Below are 24,256 nucleotides of genomic sequence, written 5' to 3' on the forward strand. Positions count from 1 at the left end.
CACAGACAGACTTTATTGTCACTCAGCTGCATCTTTTATAAATTAAGAGAAACTCTTGAATCAAATGATGAAGCTTCAACACTAAGAGCAATCACAGAGGAAGAAAGCTGCTAGCGACGTTTTTAGAGACAGAGAACAACAGCTAAAGGCTATAAAAAGTTTAATAAAACAAAACTGGCAAATAACATCTTTACAAAAATGTTTCAGAAGCTGTCTGGTTGTCCTAAGTTTAAATTTGACGGAAGCAACTCTTAAAAGTCATTGGCATTCCTCAGTTTTAACATTTTCTCTAATACAGTTAAACATTTTCTTTTCTGAATTTTGTTTTCATAATATTTCACGTCCTAGAACAATTTTCTTCTTCAAATTTAAACCGATATTACAGAAGTTTGCTCTGTAAACAACTGAAAAGATTTTAAATAAGAACATTTCCTCTTCCAGCTTGTTGGCAGGATCTTTTTTTTTTTTGTTACATTTGGTTTTAAGGGCACATATCATCCAAATAGCCTTTAAATACATTTTTGTTGTGTACTTGGAGTCCCTATAAAAGTGCAGAAAAGTAGGTGGGTCAGATTTTTCAGTTTGTTCACTTTTCTCTGTTTTCTAGTCAGTTTTTCTTAACAGTTACATCACAGTATACATAATAAAACAAGGTCATGGACCTCTGGCTAACCCATTCCCTAAATTCCCCATTTTTATATTTTTCACTGTGATTTTGTAGTTCAAGCTGAAGGATGCTAAAGCTACAGGTGGACCAATGAAAATGTTTGGTGTGCTAACCCACATAATTCCTTTTGGTGATTATTTTTTTTGGTGATTTTGACCTTCAGATTTAAAGAGACGGCACCAAAACAAGTTGCTGACAGACGCGTCTCAGTACGGGGGTAAAAGAGGGGCTGTGGGGGGACAGCAACGAGGAATTCAGACCAAAGCATTGCATTTCCACTTTATATAGAACACAACTGAATGTTTTCAATATAAAAAGGAAGAGAATAAAAAGCATGAAATGTCCCCTTTAATGTCTTACATTGCATGCGGTCAGGATGTAGCTTTGGTTTGTTGTGGATTTCACCGCCACTAGGGGGCAGTATTTCAGGCCGAGGTGGACACAGGACTGATGTTGGTCTCGTCTCCAGCTGTAGGTTCTGCTCTGAAGCAGCCGTTGGTTAAATATTCGACCTCATAGGTCAGGTAGGGTCCGGTCGCTGCTTCAGCTTCTCTCAGGAAGTCGGCCATGAGTTCTGAAAGCTGAAACGTCGCAGCAGACTGAGGATCTGATGTGGGACGCGTGTCCTCCTCCGTCTGAGGGGAGCAGCTGGTCTCCTGGTGTCGCAGCAGCAGAGGAACGTCGGTTCCTTCGATGTCCTCGGAGGTTAAGACCGACTGGAGGGAGATCAGCTGCTGGCCCGTGGCTGCTCCGAGGTCAGGGTCACCGGGGGGGTCCGCTTTGCCAGCTGCCAGGTGGACAAAGAGGTCACAGATGGACTGTGGAGATCTGTGGTCGAGCGGATCTTCTGATGAAAGCTGATGGTTTGGGCCGACCAGGAGGAGATGCTTCCCTCCCAGAACGTCGTTCACCTGGAACTCTGCGATGTCCAGGAAGCTCCTCTCTGCACGTTTCTGGGAAAAGGAGCCAGAATCACACACCTGAGACAAAACCTCCACCTGGAAACCGCTGGTCACCTTCCACCGCAGCAGGGCGGCCCAACATCATTCCTCTAACCAATTTGAATTATTTTTTTTTTTGTAATGTATCATTCGTAGTCATTTTATATATTTTATAAACCTGAAAATAATATTCATCTTTATTTGTCACAGCAGCTTTTAACAGTCTAATGAAACGTGTCCTCTGTATTTAACCCGTCCTGTCAGCGGGCGGGCGGGGGGCTGCTCTGACCAAGGCAAGGCAAGGCAAGGCAAATTTATTTATATAGCACAATTCAGTACAGAGACAATGCAAAGTGCTTTACATGATTAAAATATAGGAATAAAAGCAAGTAGGGATAGAATGTAGAAACAAAAAAAGAACATTTGAAAACAGGAGGTCCCCCGTCCCCAGAGAGAGAGAGATCAGCAGAGTTTGGAGGACCGTGTCAAATATTTCTATTTTATAAAAAAAAAAAAAAAATGTCACAATTAATAATTCACGACGCGTCTAAATGATTTAATTACTTCTCCACTGATGTTCATCCTGTTCAGCTTTTCATGCTCGTTTCAATGAGCCGATTGAATAAACACTGTAGCCACATTCATCCTGCACAGATGATTCATGAGCAGCCTGGCTGTAAGTGCCTTGCCCAGGGGCTCATTGACATGTGCCAAACAAAAGCTGGAATTGAACCCACAACCTTCAGATTGAAAGATGATTACGCTGCCCTTTGAGCCGGAGTCTCCCACATATTCTGGTGTTTCTTGTTTCTCATCATTGTGTCTGTCAGTGATCTGGTGCTGGAGGAGTGAAGCTCCTGCAGCGGGTCGGGTCTGATTGGGTCGTGTCGGTTCTGGTAGAGTCGGGTCGGGTCGTGTTGGGTCGGTCCTATTTCTGGCAGCTTTAACACCTCCGTCTATGTTTGCTGGTGGGTTTTAACTATTTCTGGACATTGTCATCATTTCTGCGTGTTTCTGTTGATCTCTGTGGTGATTCTGAGCCTCTTTGGTCCTCCTGTGCAGACGCATTTCCCTCTGTGGTATTTTGTTTTTATTCATGCATCATTTTGGCTTTTTTTTTTACTATTTTACATAATTACACACGTTGGACCCTGTTGTTCTTTTATTTTAGTGTTTTTGCTAATTTTTTGCATCAAAGCCACTATTCTGTGCATGCAGAATGATTTCTGGGGCTCTCAGAATATGTTTTTGAATCTTCTGTTTTAGTTTTTATCAAAAAGTGTTTACGTTGTATATTTTATTTGTGATTATTTAAAATATGTTAAAGATGGACAATCCCAAACAGAAAATGAAATTACCTTCATGTTTGGGTTCTGCAGCCACTGCCCTGCGGTGCTTCTGCGTGGGTCGGCGATGGGAGGGAAGAAGTACGACTTGTATCTGCACAGAGACGTCAGGCGCAGAAACAGATTAAGCTGCTTTTGGAGCTTTTTTTTTCCAATTTCATACAACATTTCTAAACCACTACTAAATTATGCAAATATATATTTTGATTTCAGAGCTGGAAAAAAACTAGTTTATTGTTTCTATTAAGGGCCACTTTGCAAACTAAACATTCACAGGAACCCTTTTTATTAAACTTTGTACCATAAAAACATGATAATTAGAAAAACAAGCTTTCTCAGCCATCAAACGCTGATGTCACAGGAAATCCTGAGGAAGGCTGAGATATCTTATCAGCTTCATATCTGAACATCCTTTCTCAGAAAAGTGAGAAATAACCTAAACCGTTTTTTTTTTTTCTAACTCCAGTGATCAAGGTCCGTTGTGCTGCATGTTTCAGAATCAGAACCAGAATCAGCTTTATGTCCCTGGTGTGTGGACATATCTATGGAGTGTGACTCAACGTGCTTACTTGTAAAATAATGCAGTAATTAAACAGTCTGCCGTATAGAAAACACATGCGGTAACACGATAAACGAGTAGAAAGATTGGGACAATAATGCAATGAGCAGAACGCAAACAATGCAGGTGTAAATATTATAATTAGGCGCCTGCCATAGCATTTGCAATGAGGAGGCAGTGCTGTGCGAAGCACAGCACTGCCTCCCATGCAAATGCATGGAGGCACCTATTACTATTCACCTCTAAACGGACTATTTATTATTCTTTACTTCTTCTTCCGTCACGATTAATACGGCCCGAACCGTAGCGTGGACCCCCACAATATAGCTATCAAAACCTGCGGCTCGATTACGAGATGTGTGCTACTACATTTATTGGGATTTCGAGTTACCATGGCAACAAAATTAGCGAAAAACCACCCCCAAAAAACCCATAGGAATGAATGGAGTCGGGTCGAAAGAAAGCCTCAAAAAAGCCTCCAAATGACAATTTTCAACGCTGTACTGTATCGTCATGCTTCCACCTACGAACACCATTTAACTTCCAGTTTGTAGATATTTCTGTGAACTACTCAGAAGTGAAAACGGGATGTGGATATCTGTTATCGTCTCCTCACAAATACTCCTCAAAGCTCATGTCTGAAATCAGTGAAATCATCGTTTACAATGAAAGTCAATGACGGAATTCTCCAACCGCTAGAGTGGGCCACTCTAGCTTTTTTAAAGATTTCAAAACTCCGAACAACTTGACCTTACTCGCTCAATTTTCACTCTATGTAGACAAATTATACATCAAAACGTAGGTATTTTTGTCAGGATTCGGGAAATGTAACCCTCATTGGTGTGGCATTTATAGATTTTTCGCAAATCACCTCAGACCGACACAAACCCGAAACCTCCCCCATTCATTTCCTATGGAGCGGTTTTGAAAAATGACGTCTAAAAATCCAAAACATCACATGTTTTCGCATCGTCGCTACTCCTAAACCGTTTTATGTACAGACATGAGACTTTCACACATGAATGTCCCAACCCTTCTGGCACTCAAGAAAAATGAATTTTGTGGATAACTGCTACGGTTTTTCCACAGGAACAATTTGTTCGGGAGTAGCGAATGTGCAAAATCCTGAAATCGCTTTGGAGCTGCATTTTCCCACATCATCCACTTTTTTACATCGTCGCTGTGCCTACACCGATTTTTGTAAAAATATGAAAATGAGCTACATGGTCATCAAAAGCCTGCTGATACTCACAGTGAAAGAATTATTTTGATATCTCTTATACTTTTTTAGCCAGAGCGATTTGTTCGGGATCATTTTCAGAGGATTTCTGAAATTTCATAAAAATGTCCTTTAGATCATAATTTTTTACGCCTTTATTAAACTTTTTCCAGCAAAAACCGATAGCAAGTCTTCTTCCCCTATCCTTTACGAAATAAACACAGAAAAAATTACGTCTCTACCATTTACGGTTCCGGAGAAATCGTGCGTTGTTCGAGGCAAAGTTCTCCATTATAATCCAATAGGCAGACTTGGACACCAAGTGTCTGCACTTTTTTAGACTGGCCCGCTGCAGCTGTGTCAGTGAGTTTCCATGACGACGGAACTCTGAGGGCCAGTGGGAGACGTTCCATTGAGATAGAATGGCAACTTTCGACGCCAGCTGCAGCGGCTGTGATTAATGTAGAAATCTGAAATTCGCACAGTCACTTCCTCTTAACATTTTAAAATTTTCATGTGACTTTCAGCCATGTGTCAGTTTACTGTCCCATTTTTGATTTTACATGCTTTCCTATAGGGTCTTTGCTTCCAACAGGACCTGGCATGATGCCTAGACACGACCCACTTAGCCAATACAGCACCACCCACATGTGGGAAATGGCACTACACACCATTTTGGTCAAATGTTGAGTTCTGGGCCCAGATGTGGTGAGGCTGAGTTGCTAAAGGAGGCCAATGTGACCAATGAACTTTGGTCACGTTTGGTGACATTAAGTATTGGCACCCCTATTTGAGGCACTTCCCAGTACAGGATTTGGACCAAACTGACAGAGTACAATCACCCGGTGATACTGAACACAACCATGTTAGCGGCTAACTGTTAGCATGTTGCTAACCGGAAGTAGCTCTAGAAAGGTCTCACCATCTTCTGCTTCACAGAGTCTGTTCTTACTTTAGAGAGAAAGCTCCACAAGAAATTTGGGCTACGTGGCATAAAGCATCTCCAAGCTATGAGGTGTCAAACAACCAATGCGTTTCAATGGGGGACCAAACCCCTTATGATCCCAATACTGCATGCCCATATATGGCGCTACAGTATAGCTCAGATGGAAAGTGCAGGCTTTGCATGCAAGAGGTCGTGGGATCGAAACCCGGTGTGGCCGACTAAGAGTTTTGTATTATAATCCCCACAGTGTGTATAATAAAACATATGTGCTGATCCCATGAAGTATTTTTTTATACCATCCGCCATTTTCAGTTACCATGGCAACGTTATAAACGACGTTTTTTCTCCCTATTTAAGGCTCATCCCAGTACAGGATTTGGACCAAACTAACAGAGTACACTCACCCAGTGATACCAAACACAACCATGTTAGCGGCTAACGGTTAGCATGTTGCTAACCGGAAGTAGCTCTAGGAAGCCTGTACAAACTTCTGCTTGACAGATTTGGTGAATTTTAGCATTTTCTCCCTTTTTAGGCACTTCTCAGTACAGGATTTCAACCAAACTAACAGAGTAACATCACCCGGTGATACTGAACACAGCCATGCTAGCGGCTAACCGTTAGCATGTTGCTAACCGGAAATAGCTTTAGTAAGGTCCTACCAACTGCTGCTTAGCCAGAGTTCTTCTGCCTTTACAGACAGAGAGAGGGCTGCAGCTGTCAGTGAGTCTCCATGACAACGCTGCTAGCAAGAGGCTCCTAGGAGGTCCATTGACTTAACATGGCACCTTTCAACGGCCGTTTCGGGGGCTGTGAAGACCGTAGGAAGCTGAAATTCGCAGTGTGGCTTCCTGTTGTTATTTCTGACGGTACAGTACGCACCAAGTGGCAGGCGCCTTGCTAAATTTCTTCAGAAATTTTTCTAGTTACTGTTAATATTGTCTAAATGACAGGGGTGGAAGTGATGCACGGGTGCACATACACATAAAAACATACAGAGTTTAATCCAGCCATTCTCTGGTGGCACCACAGGGGGGCGCCACACCAAGAACCTGGAGCTGAGCAGAACCAGGGTTCTGGTTCCTCTCTCTGGTGACTCACAGCACAGACATATATACGTAGACGCGTCATAGGCACTGAGCTATATAATACACTGGAGTGCTAATTTTGCCGAAAAACTGAAGTCACTGGCCGCCATCTTGCTACTCCCTACTTTCCCAGAATCCCACAGGATTTGGTTGCAACAACTAGCAGTTTTCTGGCTGTGTGAAAACGTTTCACAGGTAATTCTACAGTCAGTGGATGTACTAACACTATCAACTACTAGGAAATTAGGTGCTGAAATATTTTACATGTTATTCATATTAAATATATATATATGTATATATAAGTATGTGTATATGTATATATGTATATATATGTATACACATATGTAAATATGTTTTTGTATATTGTTATTTATATATTTATAAATGTTAAACATATATATTTAAATGAATAAAATGCAAAATATTTCAGCACATGACTTTCTCAGTACTTGATATTTTTAGAACATAACATAAAAGTATATGGCATTTGACATTTTAAAAGTTTTAAGCCCCCCTGAACATGAGAAAATCCTCGTTATTCGATGCTGTAGCGCACATATTCCCTAGTTACTGGGGGGAAATAGGGAGTACCAATATGGCGGCTGGTGGCTTCAAAGCGACTCGTTCAAACAGACGGTGATTAGCACTCCAGTGCATAATATAGCTCAGTGGTCATAGGGCGCAGGTTCGCACGTCAACGTCACCGCCATATTGTATGTGGCAGAAAAAAGTTGAGTTCTGTTATTGTGAACGTGGATCAGAGAAGATGCCTCATTCCTGTGCTGCATTGAAATGTATTCTGGCTGATTTCACCACTTGTATCTGCCTTCTATAAACTAAGGCTGCACCTTGTTGCAAAACTGGACACACTAAAGCTGCACGGGCTATATATATATATATATATATATATATATATATATATATATATATATATATATATATATATATATATAGATATAGATATAGATATATAGATATAGATAGATAGATAGATAGATAGATAGATAGATAGATAGATAGATAGATAGATAGATTTGTGTGTGTATGTGTTATGAATATAAGGATCAATTTGTTCAATCTAAACATTGTGGTCTTCATTATTTCATAAAACCGTGTCACATGTGAACCTTTAGGAACAGACTTTTTGGGGGAGTATTAAAGAGGTAAAAGGAATAATATGAGAAAAAAAGTCCTAGGTCAATAAAGCAAAAAAAAACCCAAACAAACACAAAAGTGATAATGTTATGAGAAAAACGTCATATTATGACAATTAAGAGGGAACATTTCCAGAATAATCACAGTTTGCAGAATTATTTCACTCCTGGAGTAATAGGGCCAGGTTAGATTATTTTAAATATTTTTATTCTTTAGGAGAATAAATTCAGGAGAATGAAGCTAAAGGGATACGAAAATAAACTTATATTACAAAAACAAAAATACTACGAATACAAAGTATATTCAGAGATTAAAGTCCCTCTGATACTGTTTAAGTGACTGAGTAACTGCAGATTTGCCACATTTAAGATGGCGGACGCTCTGACGCATCGCAGCATAGGCAGAACCCGCCCAATGACGCGTCTACTCTTATATTATGTCTATGACTCACAGGGTTCTGGAGAGGACGGAGACGATCATCATCATGACGAGCAGCACCAGCAGAGGAGTCGCCGTCGCCACCGCAGGAACTTCGTCTGAGGAAGAGGAAAAAAACCCAAACATGAAACCGCGGAACTAGAGTAAACCTGAGTTCTGTTCTGTGGAAAAACGTCTGACTTTATCACACAGTAGAGATAACGTTCACCACAAAGACCTAAGACTCAGGGAGACGCTGGCATTGGACCAACCCGGTACCGTATCCTGCTCTGGAGCTTTGGGGCTCAGAGAAGTTGCTCTGATGCTGCAGCTCCATGGGTTAAAAATGTGGGTTTCTCACCAAAATAAGTGGCCACAGGGACGATGGTTGTGGGAACATGATCGGCCAACAGGAGCAGAGCGTAGTCGGTGCTGGGGGTCAGGTTGGAGAAGGTGTGCTGCTGTTGGTCCGGCCACAACGACAGAGCTGAAAAACACCAAAATCATTGCTTTTAAAAGCTGTTTGAAGACCAACGACTGTTCACAAGTTACAGAGACGGACGTAATATTTAGCTTTGGTTCAGGCGTTCTCCTGCCTTTCTTTTGTTTCTGCAAAGGTTGTGTGCCGCTAGCGGCCTTTATTCATTCGTACAGGACAGGAAGAAGGGTAGAGAGAGAAAAGGAAGGCATGTAGTAAAAATGGCCGAGGAATCGACCCGGGGACAGGTGTGTTGAGGACTGCAGTCTCAGCATAGGGTGCACCTGCTTTACCCACGGTGCACCTGCTTTAATCACGGTGCACCTGCTCTACCCATGGTGCACCTGCTTTACCCATGGTGCACCTGTTCTACCCACGGTGCTCCTGCATGGCGCCCATTCTCCCGCCTGTACGAAGATGCTTCTTCGCTTTTAAAGACGAGACCAACTGCTGTTCAACATCGGCTTGAAATGTGACCGGATGTCTGAAAGAAAGCAGGGCCGGTCTGAGCTATAAGTGATCTTTGCAACTGCACAGGGTCCCACGCTGGCCTTGATGCTAAGAGAGAGAGTCCATGAAGCAGAATGATAAATATTCAACTCTATCAGCTGGAGCTAATTCATCGATAACGGCTCAGAACACGTCTTCATTTTACACTAAATGTTTATCACATGACGCAAACATGCAGCTACAGCTACACATAATGCATTTGTTTTAGATTCATGTATTCATGCTGGACAGCTGGTAGCTCTGCTTTCCTTGCAGGAAAAAATGGTCCTGGGTTTGAATCCTGGTCTGGGTTCTTTTTGCAAGGAGGTCATATGTTTTCCCCGTGAATGTGTGGATTTTTTCTGGGTATTCCAGCCAAAAGCATCACTGTTGGGCTAATTGATGACTATAATTAGCCCTGAGGTGGGAGTGCTGCATGGTTCTCTGTCCTGTGGTGCTTTAAAGGAACCCAAATCATGCTGAGGGCCTCATTATTTAACCTAGATTAGAACGTCTGGGATAAAAAAAAGTGCTTTGTTTCAAGTAAAACTGACTTTGTTTGTCAGCGTTGCTCCGCAGCATCACTCTGTATCTCTCCACTCTGGATCCAGACGTCCTGTGCCACGCCCACGTGACGGTCACCGTGGTTTTAGTGACGCTGACGACCTTCAGCCCGGTGGGCTCCATCAGAGCTGAAAGGACAGCGCAGAATGAGCCACACTGATCCCCCGTCATCCACTTTCCTGGAAAACAAGCGACTGTTTTCCGCCTGTTTTACCGCCGTGCTGCAGGCTGGCTGCCAGAGTCTGAGGCGGGCCGCACTGCTGGCTGGAGACGATGAACACGCTGACCAGGTACGACTCGTCATGGTCCACACCTGGAAACACGAGACGGTTAGAAGGTCTGCAGCTGGAGATGAGGCTTTAAACCTGATCCACACAAGGAGGCGTTGGTTAAATATTCCAAATGAACTTGTAGGAACCAAAGCAGCTGCTGATCATAAACCTCCTTCTGTTGGTTTGCAATTTGTTTTTGTTTGTTTGCCTCAGCGGTAAAAGTAAAAAATAGAGGCTCTGTGGGAAAATGGTGGAGTCGGCGGTTTGCTTTGTGATTCCCACTCATAGGACAGACAGGCTAGAGCAGCTGTAACTTTTCGGCTAATGGGCCAAAATTGTTAAATCCAAAGCATTTGAGGGCCAAAAATTAATAAAAATAAATAACATAACCAAAAATATGGTTACAGCCAACAAAATATGATCAATTTATGAAAGTATATTGAACTGTATTTAGCTGACCAGCGCTGGTGGCTTTTTGTGAATGGAAACTTTTTATTTTTAATCAGAGCAAATCTATAATAGAAAAGTTAAAATCTTACAATACAAAGTTTAATTGAATGTTCGATACAACACAAAACATTTGTCTTTTAATAAGAACACTATTTACATTCACTTTAATTTCATAGTAAATAGTGCGACTTTTACTCAAATGCAGACTTTGGTGCATTTAATAAAATAGGCCAAATTTTTCTTGAAATTCAGTTGGAGGGCCACACAAAATAAGCAGAGGGGCCACAAATGGCCCTCGGGCCACACTTTGGACACCCCTGGACTAAAGGCCTGTTCACAGGATTTTAAAATAGATTTTCAAAGCCTGAAAGTTCATCCTCTGCTGCTTTAGAACTAGCCTCAGATTAGCTAGTTTTTTTCACTACTATCAGCTCTTTTCCACTGACACGCCCAAATTTCCCCATTTTGGAACAATAAAGGAATTCCTTGCCTTAATTTTAAAACACAGTCTGAATTCCACAACAATATTTAATAAATCATGACAATAAAATGTAATAAAACCAACACTGTCATACTAAGCTCAACATGTCATTGTAGAATTTCTGGCAAGCATAAATTGTGTAAAAGATGTAAAACATATGAAAACGTCAGATTATCTGCTAAACTTTGATTGACGGCTGATCTCTGGGGGAAATATTTAGCTAATTTTGGCTAAAACAAACAGATTTTGCTGAAAAATAGGCAAAAAAGGACCAAATTAAAAGGTTTATTGGGAGAAACCTTCTCCACCCTCATTGTCTTAACATTATTTGAGTCTTTGCTGACTATCTCCATTTGAGTTGCATGGTTCTATTTTAATCTTTGTATAATTATAAATTAACCAAATTTTAAGTGACCTGTGAGGGTAGCAGAGGTGAAACCGTGGACTCTAAGCCATCGGCTGGTGGACGGATTCCTCTCAGAGCGCCACCGAACAGCAACATGGCTGCCAGGCAGGACGGAGGACGGAGCGGTCCATTGGACGTGGAGCCTGTTGTTTTCAGAATAATCGCTGGAAATCCACAAGTTTCTCACCGAGGGCAGAGCTGCAGGGAGTATGAACAGAAAAAAAGGTTCCCAGTGAGAAATATAAACAAAGTAAGAAGAAGATGTATAGGTAAAATGTGATAAATATGAAATAAAATGAAGAAGCAAAATGTCTACGGGCAAATCTGATTATTAACCTTTGAAAAGTTATGAAAACAAACTGGAATCTTTTTACTGGAATATCTGACTTTTTTCTATCAGATATTTTAAAATCCTTTCTTCAGCATCAATCAACAGTTGATTTGTTCAGAGGAGGCGGGGCCCTGCCCAGGTGATAAGGACCAGGTAGGTATTTGTGGAGGTCATGTGACAGGAAGGAGTCCCGCCTCCGCTCACCTTATGAACTCTTACTTCCTCCCTGATAAGAAACTCCAACTCACTCAGGATGTTGCAAAACCGAAGCAACAGGAGATGAAAATCTGACAGTGGCAGTTCCAACGTTACATTTTCTGTTCCAGAATGAGAAAATAAATGTTTCTGGTGTTTTTTTTTACTCTGAACTGAATCCTACTGACCTACCCTTCCTACCAGGAACCGATCTTTTAAGCTAAAAGGTGACAGGTTCTGGAAATATTTCCTGAAATGTGTTTTCCAGCAATGCTCTGCAGAACTTTCTGGGGATCCCAGGATGTTCTTCGGTCAGAGATTCCCTCCATTGAGGTCTGGGTCTGTTCTGGGATGTTCCCTGGAAAACCAGGACGTCCAAGAGGCATCCTGACCCGATAAACTAACCTAGGCTGACTCCTCTCTATACATAGGAGCAGCGGTTCTGTGCAGCTTGGTCCCAGTTTGGTTTTTAACAGTAGAGTTTATGATGAAGTCAGCAGGTTCTCTGGTAAGTCAATGGGGTAAGATAACTGTCAATATAAATGTAAGCGTAGGTACTTGAATTTGTAAATCTAAGTCAATATACGTGAATACTTTTAAGATTAGAATTTGTTCCTGGTTGTCAACTCATGACATATGATATCACTTGTTTCATCTGTGAGAATACAAGTTTAGAAGTTACGAATAAAAGTTACAGAGTTACAACTTTGCAGCAGTACAAGTTCAAATTTACGAGTACGAATACCACATTTAGGAGTACGGATCCCACATTTACGAGTACGAATTCCACATTTACAAGTACGAATCCAACATTTACGAGTACGAATCCCAAATTTATGAGTACGGATCCCAAATTTACGAGTACGAATCCCACATTTACGAGTACGAATCCTAAATTTACGAGTACGGATCCCAAATTTACGACTACGAATCCCAAATTTACGAGTACGGATCCCAAATTTATGACTACGAATCCCACATTTACGAGTACGAATCCCAAATTTACGAGTATGGATCCCACATTTATGAGTACGAATACCAAATTTACAACGCTGAATCCCACATTTACGAATAAGAATCCCAAATTTATGAGTATGGATCCCAAATTTATGACTACGAATCCCAAATTTACGACTACGAATCCCACATTTACGAGTACGAATCCCAAATTTACGAGTACGAATCCCACATTTACGAGTACGAATCCCAAATTTATGACTACAAATCCCACATTTACGACTACGAATCCCACATTTACGAATAAGAATCCCAAATTTATGACTACGAATCCCAAATTTATGACTACGAATCCCACATTTACGAGTACGAATCCCAAATTTATGACTACAAATCCCACATTTACGACTACGAATCCCACATTTACGAATAAGAATCCCAAATTTATGACTACGAATCCCAAATTTACGAGTACGGATCCCACATTTATGAGTACCAATACCAAATTTACAACGCTGAATCCCACATTTACGAGTATGAATCCCACATTTATGAGTACAAATCCCAAATTTACGACTACGAATCCCAAATTTTACGACTACAAATCCCACATTTACGAGTACGAATCCCAAATTTACGACTACGAATCCCACATTTACGAGTACGGATCCCAAATTTACGACTACGAATCCCAAATTTACAAATACGGATCCCAAATTTACAACTACAAATCTACAACCCCTGAAGAAGCTGTTTTACAAGAGAAAAAAAAAAAAAGAAAACAGCACTTGCATTCTCAGAGATAAAAATCTGTTGTCACCTGTCATTACTGCCACCAACAGGTAGGGTCTGTAATAGCTTCATCATGGGTTGTAGTTTTGTGCTCGTAAATCTGTGATTTGTACTTGTATTTTTGCAAAATTGTAACTTTGTAAATTGTATCCTCATAGATGAAACGTGATGTCACGTGTATATGTATGGGTTGAAAACCAGGAACACATGCAAATCTTAGATGTATTTACAGATTTATATACCTACGCTGGCGTTTATATTGACAGCTATCTTACCCGATTGTGTAATGTTTAGCTTTATGGTCTCCTGTTGGAGGATGAACCATATGATGAACCATATGAATCTCAGAACCATAAAAAAAGGATTCAGGCACCATACAGTGAAACACGCACGGATCAGGGTTCGTGTGTCGATTTGAAGACGTGCTGCAGGTCCAAAACCGGCTGTGTTGAAGGCCCGAACCGTGACGGTGTAGTTCCCCTCCTTCACCACTAGGATCGCAGTCGTCTCTGTGATGTTCTGAACGTGTTCCTGTGGATGAACCCAAACCTGGTATCCGAGGACCCGACCCGCCGACTCCCCAGGATCAGAGGCCTGAAATAAACAGAAACAGACTTGTTGAACTGAGTCGGTTCTTTGACAGGAGGAACTAGTTTCATATATTTTACCATCCACAGGTGAAGGAGGAGCGAGCCGTCATTGTCTGTTTTCTCCACTCTGAAACACGTCTCTGCAGGACTGGAAGGAACTGGGCAAAAAAAAGGTAAAATAAAATGTCAACAAATTACTTCAACAAGCATAAATCATTTTTACATGAAGTGGAATAGAATAGGATAATGCTCTATTGTCCCACAGTATCAACCCACTCAGGTCTTCTGGCTCTAGCCTACTCTGCAGAACCAGAACCAGAACCAGACACGGAGAAGCATCGTTTAGTTGTTATGCTCCACTTATCTGGAACAAATTCCCAGAAAACTGTGAAAGTGCTGAAAGTTTGAGTTCTTTTAAATCAATATTAAAAACACATTTGTTTAGGATTACATTTGACTGTTCTACTAAAACATCATTAGTTAAAGTTTGTAGTCCAACTGTTTTTAAAATCATTAACATTTGCTTTTAGTTTTGATTTTCCTGTTTTATTTTGTTTAAATTTTCCTAAATTTTATTCCAACTGTTTTTTTACTTGCTTTTATTCTGTTATTGTCCTATGTTTTTATCATGTAAAGCACTTTGCGTTGTCCTTGTACTGAAATGTGCTATACTAATAAACTTGCCTTGTCTTACATCTACGTTCTTGCAGTTTTCAGATAAATCTTTGATTGTTTCAGAACAAATTCATGACAGCCAACCTGTCCAGTATAATTTATCATTGGGAATTTCAGGGCTTGGCTGTCATGAAGTTCTCTTATCGAGGCCAAAAGGCTCAAAAATCAACCAGGTTGTTGATTACTTGGGGGCTTGTCCGGGATTCCTCCCATGTAAAGTGAGAAAAAATAACTTTAAATAGAGGAGGTGGGCTCAGGTATCAACTTTCACAATCTACAGGTGAATCTAAGCTCTAACGAAGCCAGCAGGTCTATAAGGCTCGGAACGCTACACTACTCCAGACATTTAGAACTGAGAAAGCTTCCTGGATGGGAAGCAAAACGTCTTCAGCTTCAGAACAGAAGTCCAGATGTTTTATTTTTTAACCTTTTTGTCGGATTGATGATGATCTGGATGACTGAGAATTTCCACCAGCTCACCTCTATCCAGAGTTTGGACAGTTGTGTCTGAGCTCCAGTCGCTCCAGATATTGGACCCCGTCCTGCAGGCCACAGCAGCTTTGTACGCCGTAAAAGGCAGGAGGTTTGTGATCGTGTAGCTCAGATTCTGACCTTTAGGTGCGGGAATGAGATGTGAAACCTAGAAATAAAACAAGGAAAAGGTCACTTTAGCAGGCATAGGCCATAGAAAAATGTCTTGGCCCTAAATGCATCAATTAAATCATTTTAAACCAATAAAGCTTTCTCTAATAAGAAGAGGTCCCTAAATGTTTGCCCACATGTCTGCGTTTTCAAGCTCCTGAGAGGATGGCAGGTTAATTTCCTGTGAGCTTTTAGCTTTTAGCAGTGAATCCAACGAAGGAGGAGACGATGGCTCTGACGAATCAAGCCTGTTTGAATGACGCTGACCTCGATCCATGTGCGAGTGTCGTTGAGTCTGTAACGAAGTCTGCAGCTGCCGTTCACGCTGCTCTTCCACGACACGACAAGTGAGTCCGCGGAGGAATCAGTGAGCGTTAAAACAGGCGGGAAGGGTTTGACTGCGGAGACGAAAGAAGCAGGTCATCAGTTTCCCTGCAGCCAATCAGCTTCTCATACCGTCTACCGCTCTGTTTAATCATACAGGTGCTGTGTGATGGTAACGTGTCAGGATTATAACATTTATGAAATAAATCAACGCATGCACAATCAAACAGTACTCTGATATATGATATAATATATGATATAATACGAGTGTAACGTCTGCACCAGTAAATGTGTAAAATATGCACATGTGCAAACAAGATAGTTACTCTTTAGCACACAACACTGTGACATGCACAAAAAAAAAACACATGCATGCAAAGAAGTACAATGTGCAAACAGCATAAATATGAGAAGAAGAAGCACTCAAGATATCGCGTACACAGACGATAAACGCGTGCGTCATACAGTAATGCGTACACAGACATAGTAACACGTGAAGAGAGGTTATCGACATGCCGAAGAGGAAGGGATGAATGCAACATACATAAAGGATCTGATCTTTAAAGATTCCAGAGAAGGAGAGCTAAATTGCCGGGGCAGAAATGAAATTGCGGGTAAAGTTAGTGGGTGTGTTGCGGGGGATTTTCAAAGATTGCGTCTGCAGTGGATAAGATGTGCAAAAACCACTTCCCTGCAGCCTACTCTTACCACTTAGCATTTCATATTTAATAATCCTGTATATTCTTCAGTGATGGTATCAAGGCGTTGGTTGTTTGTATCTTTAATACTTTATCGGCTGGTTCTGCTTTTCTTTTTTTATCTCTCTTTGCAGGTGTAGAAGCAGACTCAGAGGATGTTATATCACTCTCTCCCTTTCCTCTCCTCTTTCACCTTTTCTCCCTTTTAGCATTTTGTCTCATCTATTTCTTTCCTTTTTCTCCTCTTCTACCTTCCTGTTTCTGTGTTCGTCAAACATGAAATATTCCCAGAATAAAATTTAATAAAGCTTCTTCCATATATAAAGCAAGCGGAGCACTATGGTGAAAGCAGTAAGGCTCCACTTGTGAAAGGAAAATCTGTTTTTGGCATTAAGACAATTCTTATTGCCACACTGCCAGACGGAGACACACAACAATGGAGGAAAACCACTTTATTCCATTTAAATGATGCATCTGGTGCTGGCAGTTTGGGAGCTGCTGAAAAAGAAAGATGAAGTTCTCAGTAATGAAAGCCAGTCAGAAGCATAATCTCTCCGGTGTGCGACACTCAGGACACATACCGTTTTTAATTAATGGAGAACTTCTGCTATGTAAATGTTAGTTTTTATTAAAGACAATATTAATTTATATTAAAAAAAAGAAAAAATGTTTTGTCAGCAGAAGTTCTGTAAACAGGTTAATAAGAAAATATTACAGCTGATAACTCAGATTTATCCCTGTTCGTCATTATTCTGCCGGTTTGTGTATCAGAGACGGTCGTGACAAATGCGACAGCTGAGCAGAGCTTCTCCAGCCCTGTTGACTGAAATAATAACATAAATAGATCCAGAGTTTAGCCCGTCGCTCACCCACTGACCGCTGGAGATAGGCACCAGGGAAATCCCAAAATAACTTCATACAAAATAACTGCTTGGAGGGAGGCAGAGAATAGGATCCTTCCTGCATTTATCCATAACTTACTATAGTTTTAACGCAGGCAAACCCTTTGAAGATTCGGCCCAGAATGGGGACAAAACAAATAAAATGCACCCAAGATATTTCCATGTGCACACAAAGCAAACACAACGACAACACTGCAAAAAACGATCTAAAAATAAGTAAAATGTTCTTAAAGTTAGTGTATTTGTCCTTGATTTGAGCAGGTAAATAAGATTGTCTGCCAATGGAATGAGTATTTTGACCGTGATAATTAGACATCCTGCACTTGAAATAAGATGATTGAGATGAATTGTTCCTATTTTAAGTGCAAAAATCTTATTCCATTGGCAAATCATCTTATTTACCTGCTCAAATCAAGGACATATACACTAACTTTAAGAACATTTTACTTACTTTTAGTTCTGTTTTTGCAGTGAAGTGCGGAGGAGGAGATACTGAGCACACGAGTCGATGCCACATGCAAACAAAATGATAACATCACAACATGCAGCGGCACAGAGGAAAAAAAAGGAAGGACAAGAAAAGCACCAAGAACTATAGAAAAAGCTAACATCTTAACACAGTAAGATTTACAGATAAGATATCTGCAAGGTGCACACGGCCAAATGCATAAAACAGGAACAAAACAAATAACTATGCGTAAAAAAAGCACTTCTGACGCTGTGAGCAGAAAATAAAACAACATGCATCCTCGATAACAGCATCGAGCTGTTACCGCTATCACAACAACAACATGAGCACCAGAGCTGGTTATAATGTGGAAACTTGACTCGTTGTCTATGGTTAAACATGTTTAACAGACTTGTCTGTCCCACGGGGGCTCACTAGCTTAGAAACATATCCTGAAAAGATGTATTTAAAAATCAGAGGAGGAGTTCTGTAACCTGCATCAAACAGAACCATCCAATGAGGCTGAGACCAGACGTCCGCCCCAGGCAGGAAGCTCCTAATCCTGGCCCTCACACTGAGGTTGGCTGCTGGGTTGAAGATGCCCCGGCAGGAGTAGATTTTAGACTGGCTGAGGAGGAGGAGGAGGACAGAAAGGCGTTAAGCGACGCTGCTGAGGATGCTAACGGTTCAGAGCGGAGCTGAGCTCACCTGGTGAAGACCAGAGAGGCCTCAGACTCAGAGTCCTGACTCCAGCTGCAGCTCACAGACCTGACTCCGTCTGAGCTCTCCTGGTAGTAGCAGGACATGTTCAGCCTCTCTGCTGGAAGGAGAAGGATATAAATATCTTATGGTTGTTGAGAAGCATCAGATCCAAATATAGGAGCAAACTTTCCATCATCCGCCAGGTCTAAGTTCAGAAAATACACTGCTCAGAAAAATAAAGGGAGCACTAAAATAACACATCCTACATCAGAGTGCTTAAATACTTTGTTCTTTACATAGTTGAATGTGCTGACAACAAAATCACACAAAAAATATCAGTGAAAATTAAATTTATCAGCAGAAGGTTCTCCACAGCGTCTCCAGCCTCTGTCACGTGTGTCTCATGTGCTCAGTGAGAACCTGCTTCCATCTGTGAAAAGCTCAGAACGGCGGTGGAGAATTTGCCAATCTTGGTGTTCTCTGGTAGATGCTTAAGGTCCTGCACGGTCTTCTGGACATCTGTCCAGTCAGCAATCTCCCCCATCGTTGTGTAGGCCATAATATAGACGTTACATAACATGTTGGTTCCTAGAGTCTCTAAAAGTAGAATGGGAGGCAGATCCTTTAGCTATCAGGCTCCTCTCCTGTGGAACCAGCTCCCAGTTTTGGTCCGTGAGGCAGACACCCTGTCTACTTTTAAGACTAATCTTAAAACTTAAAGCTTCTAGTCAGAGTGGCTCATGTTACCCTGAGCTACCTCTATAGTTATGCTGCTATAGGCTTAGGCTGCTGGAGGACATCAGGGCCTATTTCTCTCACTCTGCTGAATTCTCCTACTGCTCTCCAATCTACATTGTTTGTTATTTAATCTTTTAACTTTTTGTTCTCTGTAATTTTTTTCTTCATAGCAGGTACACCTGGTCTGGCGTTCTGTTAGCTGTGACATCATCAGGGGAGGCAGATCATCCACTATTACCATCTAACATAGAAAGTACTCCTGGGTCAATGTGAGCTTCTGTGCTTTCTGTGTCTCTGCTCTGTCTTCTCTAAGCCCCAGTGGGTGGAGGCAGATGAGCGTTCACACTGAGCCTGGTTCTGGTTCTGCTGGAGGTTCTCCTCCCTGTTAAAGGGGAGTTTTCCTCTCCACTGTCGCTTCATGCATGCTCAGTATGAGGGATTGCTGCAAAGCCATCAACAATGCAGACGACTGTCCACTGTGGCTCTACGCTCTTTCAGGAGGAGTGAATGCTGCTTGGAGAGACTTGATGCAACCTGCTGGGTTTCCTTAGAGAGGAAACTTTCTGACCGACCTGGAGGATCTGATGGAGTCTGACTTTAGAAAGAACCTTCACTGCAAAACGGATCTAAAAATAAGTAAAATGTTCTTAAAGTTAGTGCATTTATCCTTAATTTGAGCAGGTAAATAAGACTATCTGCCAATGGAATGAGTATTTTGACCCCTAAAAAAAAGATAATTAGACATCCTGCACTTGAAATAAGATGATTGAGATGAATTGTTCCTATTTTAAGTGCAAAAATCTAATTCCATTGGCAAATCATCTTATTTACCTGCTCAAATCAAGGACAAATACACAAATTTTAAGAGCATTTTACTTATTCTAGCTCTGTTTTTGCAGTGTTGATGTGACATGTTGTGAAGTGGCGCTATATAAATAAAATTTAATTTAATTTAATTTAGACATTAAAAATGCTCTTCTAAAATTGGTGTTATGTAATATTTTATTTTTCTGGAACAATGAGATTTGGATTTTCATGACCTGAGCCATAATCATCAAAATGAAAATAGATATTTGAAATATTTCACTGTGTGATGACTATATATGAGCTTTACTTTCTGAAACGTGGCTTATTTTCTTTAAATGTTCCTGTAGTATCTGCGTCTCTACAGGTATATCATACCAGCTCAGGGTAACGAAGCTGTTCCATATAAAGAACATCCTGTTTCTACGATGCATGTGAGATATGTTTGTCCATCTTCAAACAAAGTCTGTTAAACTTGGATTTCATCGTGGTTTTAAGGCTTTTTATTCTCATTTCATCACGTTTTCATGAACTTGAGGACTTTTCTCACCCTGTGAAGATGAATGCGGTAGATGTTCGCAGTCCCTCGGGTTGGTGACACAGACGCGATCGTTTCCCTTGCATGGTTCCAGCTCAAAGTGTCTCACTGAGATTTCTGCCAGACGTAAAAACACAAACAGCTCTGTTAGCCCGGTCTACTTTGAGAAAAATGGACGCAACCCAAACCAATCGCAGATCCACTTTCACTAACTCTCTGCAGTGGTTTTCTGTCTGACTTTATCAGCTTCCTTCATCGTAGTTGGGGAATTTTGGTTGCATCAGTTCAATGTGGTTTAGAGATATTCTGCACGGCTCTCTGAAGGTCCCACCACAGAGATCTGGACTTTATATTGTTTATTACAAGATGTATTAAATAATCCTGTATATTCTTCAGTGATGGTATCAAGGCGTTGGTTGTTTGTACCTGTAATGCTTTATCGCCTGGTTCTGCTGTTCTTTCTATATCTCTCTATGCAGGTGTAGAAGCAGACTCTGAGGATGTTATATTGCCCTCTCCCTTTCCTCTCCTCTATTTTTTTTCACCCTTTGTACCTTTTAATATTTTGTCTCATGTGTTTCTTTTTTTTCTCTTCTACTTTTTTGTTTCTGTGTTCATTGAACATGAAATAATCTCAGCATACAATCTAATAAAGCTTCTTGCATATATAAATCAAGCGGAGCACTATGGTGAAAGCAGTGAGGCTCCACAGGTGAAAGTAAAATCTGTTTTTGGCATTAAGACAACAATTCTTATTCCCTGCATGAACTATAATAAAGCTACCTGCATATATAAATCAAGAGGAGCACCAAGCAGTAAGGCTCCACTTGTTGAAGTAAAATCTGTTGGACTCTTTTTGGCATTAAGACAATAATTTTGAATACCACACTGCCAGACATGGCACGTTAAAAAAACAAACGTAAAGTCCAGTAAAAATCCAATCAAATATTATTATAAAAATATTACAGTTCAAAAAATGACCAAACCAAGTTTAACAAAAAACAATAAAAGACTTAACACAAAAACAGAAATGACTAAAATAAAAAAATAAACCATCTCACACCGTGTCAAATGTTGCGTTTTTTACAGGCTTGAAAACAGAAAGAGTTAAAAATATTTAAGGAAAATAAATAAATACATAAATAATAAATAAATAAATAAATAAATAAATAATAATAATAATAATAATAATAATAATAATAATAATAATAATAATAATAATAAAGCCCAAAGTTTCCAACATGCTGAGAAAAAATTATCTAAAAACAATATTTCTGGTCCAAATTAAATGCATGAAAAACTGGGGAACTGCTAAAACCTGCATTAGTTACGTCTAAACGTCTCTAACTCATCAGATAACCGTGAAAGGTCCAAAGAGCCGCTGGAGCTTTCACAGGCTGACGACCTCTGGGACAGATGGACACATGTTTCCCTGAACTTTGAACAAAACCACACAAAAACACAAGACTGTCCGATCGATCAAATGTGGAGAAGATTAAAGAGATTTCTCAGAAGCAATAATTACAAAAACCAAAAGCTGAACTGAAAGCTTTTTTCCCCTGTTTTGGGGATTTTCCTCCATTCAGATGAATCCATAAGAGGTTATAGAAAGAGCTGAGGTGGATGAAGCTGAGAGAAACTCACCGAGGGGGAGCACAGCCAGGCGGGCCGTCAGGCTCCAGAGGACCAGGCTGAGCCTCAGGAACCAAAGGTCCATTTCAGCAGGAAGAACCGGGCCCCATGGCACAGAGCGGCTGTTTGAGGCGAGCTGAGAACATCTGTCTGCTGCTGGAGCTCCTGCCGGCAGCAGCTGGAGGAGGAAGACCTCACCTGAACCCTGCGGGGCTGAAGCTGCGCAGGAAGTGACTAACATCTGGAGGTGACGGCCTCAGCACTTCCTCACAGCATGACGCAAGCAGGAGGGCCGCGTCCAACCCGAGCTGAGGAGAGGAACCTCTGAGCTGCTGCTGGTTCTGGTTCTGGTTCTGGTTCTGATTCTGGTTCTGGTTCTGGTCCGGTTTCAGGTCAGCAAAGATTTTACAGCCAAAACAAAATGGAGATAAAAATATTTTCAGGGTTTCTTCTTGGTCGTTTGCTGGATGCATTGCTGGCTGACTTTAGAAAAAGCAAATTGTTCTCTTCTTAAGAGTTATTTATTTAATAATTACAATTTATAAACATTAAGCTTTAAGAGATTATGACAAAATGCTGATTTCTTCTCTCTCTCTCTCTCTCTCTCTCTCTCTCTCTTTCCTCCCTCTAAAGTATGAAAGCAGTTTGACACAAAGACATAAATATCATTTCTTAGCACCTGAACAGTTGAATGTTTGGTAAACCTGGTGAGCAGACGCTGTCTGCTGAGGAGACTGAGGTCTTCTGGCCAGCAGGGGGCGCTATTGAAGGTCTGTTTAGGCATCAGCCATCTCCTGTGGTCTGTAGGAGCAGCAGCTGATGTGTAGCTGAGTGGAAGTGGACCGGTTCTGTCCGGGGACGGCCTCTGGACCCAGTGAGACGATGGGAGACAGAAGGCCTGGAGATAAATCACATGACTGAGGGACAACGTCTCTCCTCCACGCATGGAGCTGCTGCAGAGCTGCAGAGGTCTTTCAGCGACAGACGGCTGGATCCCAGATGCTCTGAGGAGCGTCTCCACAGGTCCTTCCTCCCAGCTGCTCCCCACAGACATAAAGACGCTAAACGTTGCACAGGTTCTGATTTGAATCATTTACGCTGCCTCTGAGATGCTGAGGTCCATTTGCCACATGTTAGTTTCTCCAGGAGTGTTTGTTCACACAATCATGAATATTTGTTCTCCCGTTGTTCTGTTGTTGCTCTATTCTACCTTGAATATTGCCTGTTTCACCTCAATATTATCAGTTAATACTTGCACAGTATTTCTCCCTTTCTGATAAGTAATGGTCTACTGCTTCACGCCTGAACTTTAAATTAGCTTTTCTATGCATGTCACTATATTCTGTGTTGGTTTTGCAGTTTTTCTTGGATATGTGCACGTTTAACCCTCTTTAAACCTTTGCTCGGTTGCTCACCACCACCAAGTCACTAAGGCTGGCTCTGCTAAATATAAGGTCCTCATCAGCAGAAGGACTTCACCACTTCATCACAGAACAGAACATTGATGTTACGTTTTTCTAACTGAATCATGGCTGAATGTTTCAAAGAGGAAGGGTGGAGGCGTTGCTACAATATTTCATGATTCACTCAACTGTAAGAAGGTTTTCCTTGGAAAATTTCACTATTTTGAATATTTATCTTTTAATTGAGATAAAGGCCATAAACAAACTCAGACTAAAACCCCAAAATTTGAAAAAAAATAAAAATAATAATAATTAAATTGCTTTAATGAGTTTTTATGTTACATGCATTGATTATGTTTAATAATATGTTAATGAGCCAAAAGAGAGACGCAGAAAGCTGTTTCAAC

The 24,256-nt window shown here is 41.0% G+C and overlaps 1 protein-coding gene across 1 annotated transcript; it reads right to left on the minus strand.

Moving 5' to 3' along the window:
- Positions 1-148: 148 nt before the first annotated feature.
- On the minus strand, positions 149-22,806 carry LOC105921800. The gene is made up of 15 exons (XM_012857665.3): positions 22,459-22,806; positions 20,827-20,931; positions 18,741-18,849; positions 18,527-18,660; positions 15,928-16,058; positions 15,499-15,658; positions 14,422-14,501; positions 14,146-14,347; positions 11,488-11,676; positions 10,084-10,182; positions 9,860-9,997; positions 8,700-8,825; positions 8,373-8,457; positions 2,967-3,048; positions 149-1,620 (listed from the first exon to the last, which is right to left on the minus strand). The coding sequence occupies exons 1-15, from the start codon at positions 22,685-22,687 to the stop codon at positions 1,093-1,095; spliced, it is 2,397 nt and encodes a 798-aa protein (XP_012713119.2). The 5' UTR covers positions 22,688-22,806; the 3' UTR covers positions 149-1,092.
- Positions 22,807-24,256: the final 1,450 nt, after the last annotated feature.

Source organism: Fundulus heteroclitus, chromosome 12 (assembly GCF_011125445.2).
Source record: "Fundulus heteroclitus isolate FHET01 chromosome 12, MU-UCD_Fhet_4.1, whole genome shotgun sequence".
In the NCBI taxonomy this organism is placed as follows: Eukaryota; Metazoa; Chordata; class Actinopteri; order Cyprinodontiformes; family Fundulidae; genus Fundulus; species Fundulus heteroclitus.

What these genes read in the sequence shown, in the direction of transcription:
- LOC105921800 (XM_012857665.3), bottom strand. Translation starts at nt 22,687, where the DNA reads ATGTTAGTCACTTCCTGCGCAGCTTCAGCCCCGCAGGGTTCAGGTGAG. An exon ending in ACACTCGCACATGGATCGAG is followed by an intron (nt 15,659 to 15,927) that starts GTCAGCGTCATT and finishes TTTTATTTCTAG; the next exon opens with GTTTCACATCTCATTCCCGC. An exon ending in TCCTCCTTCACCTGTGGATG is followed by an intron (nt 14,348 to 14,421) that starts GTAAAATATATG and finishes TGTTTATTTCAG; the next exon opens with GCCTCTGATCCTGGGGAGTC.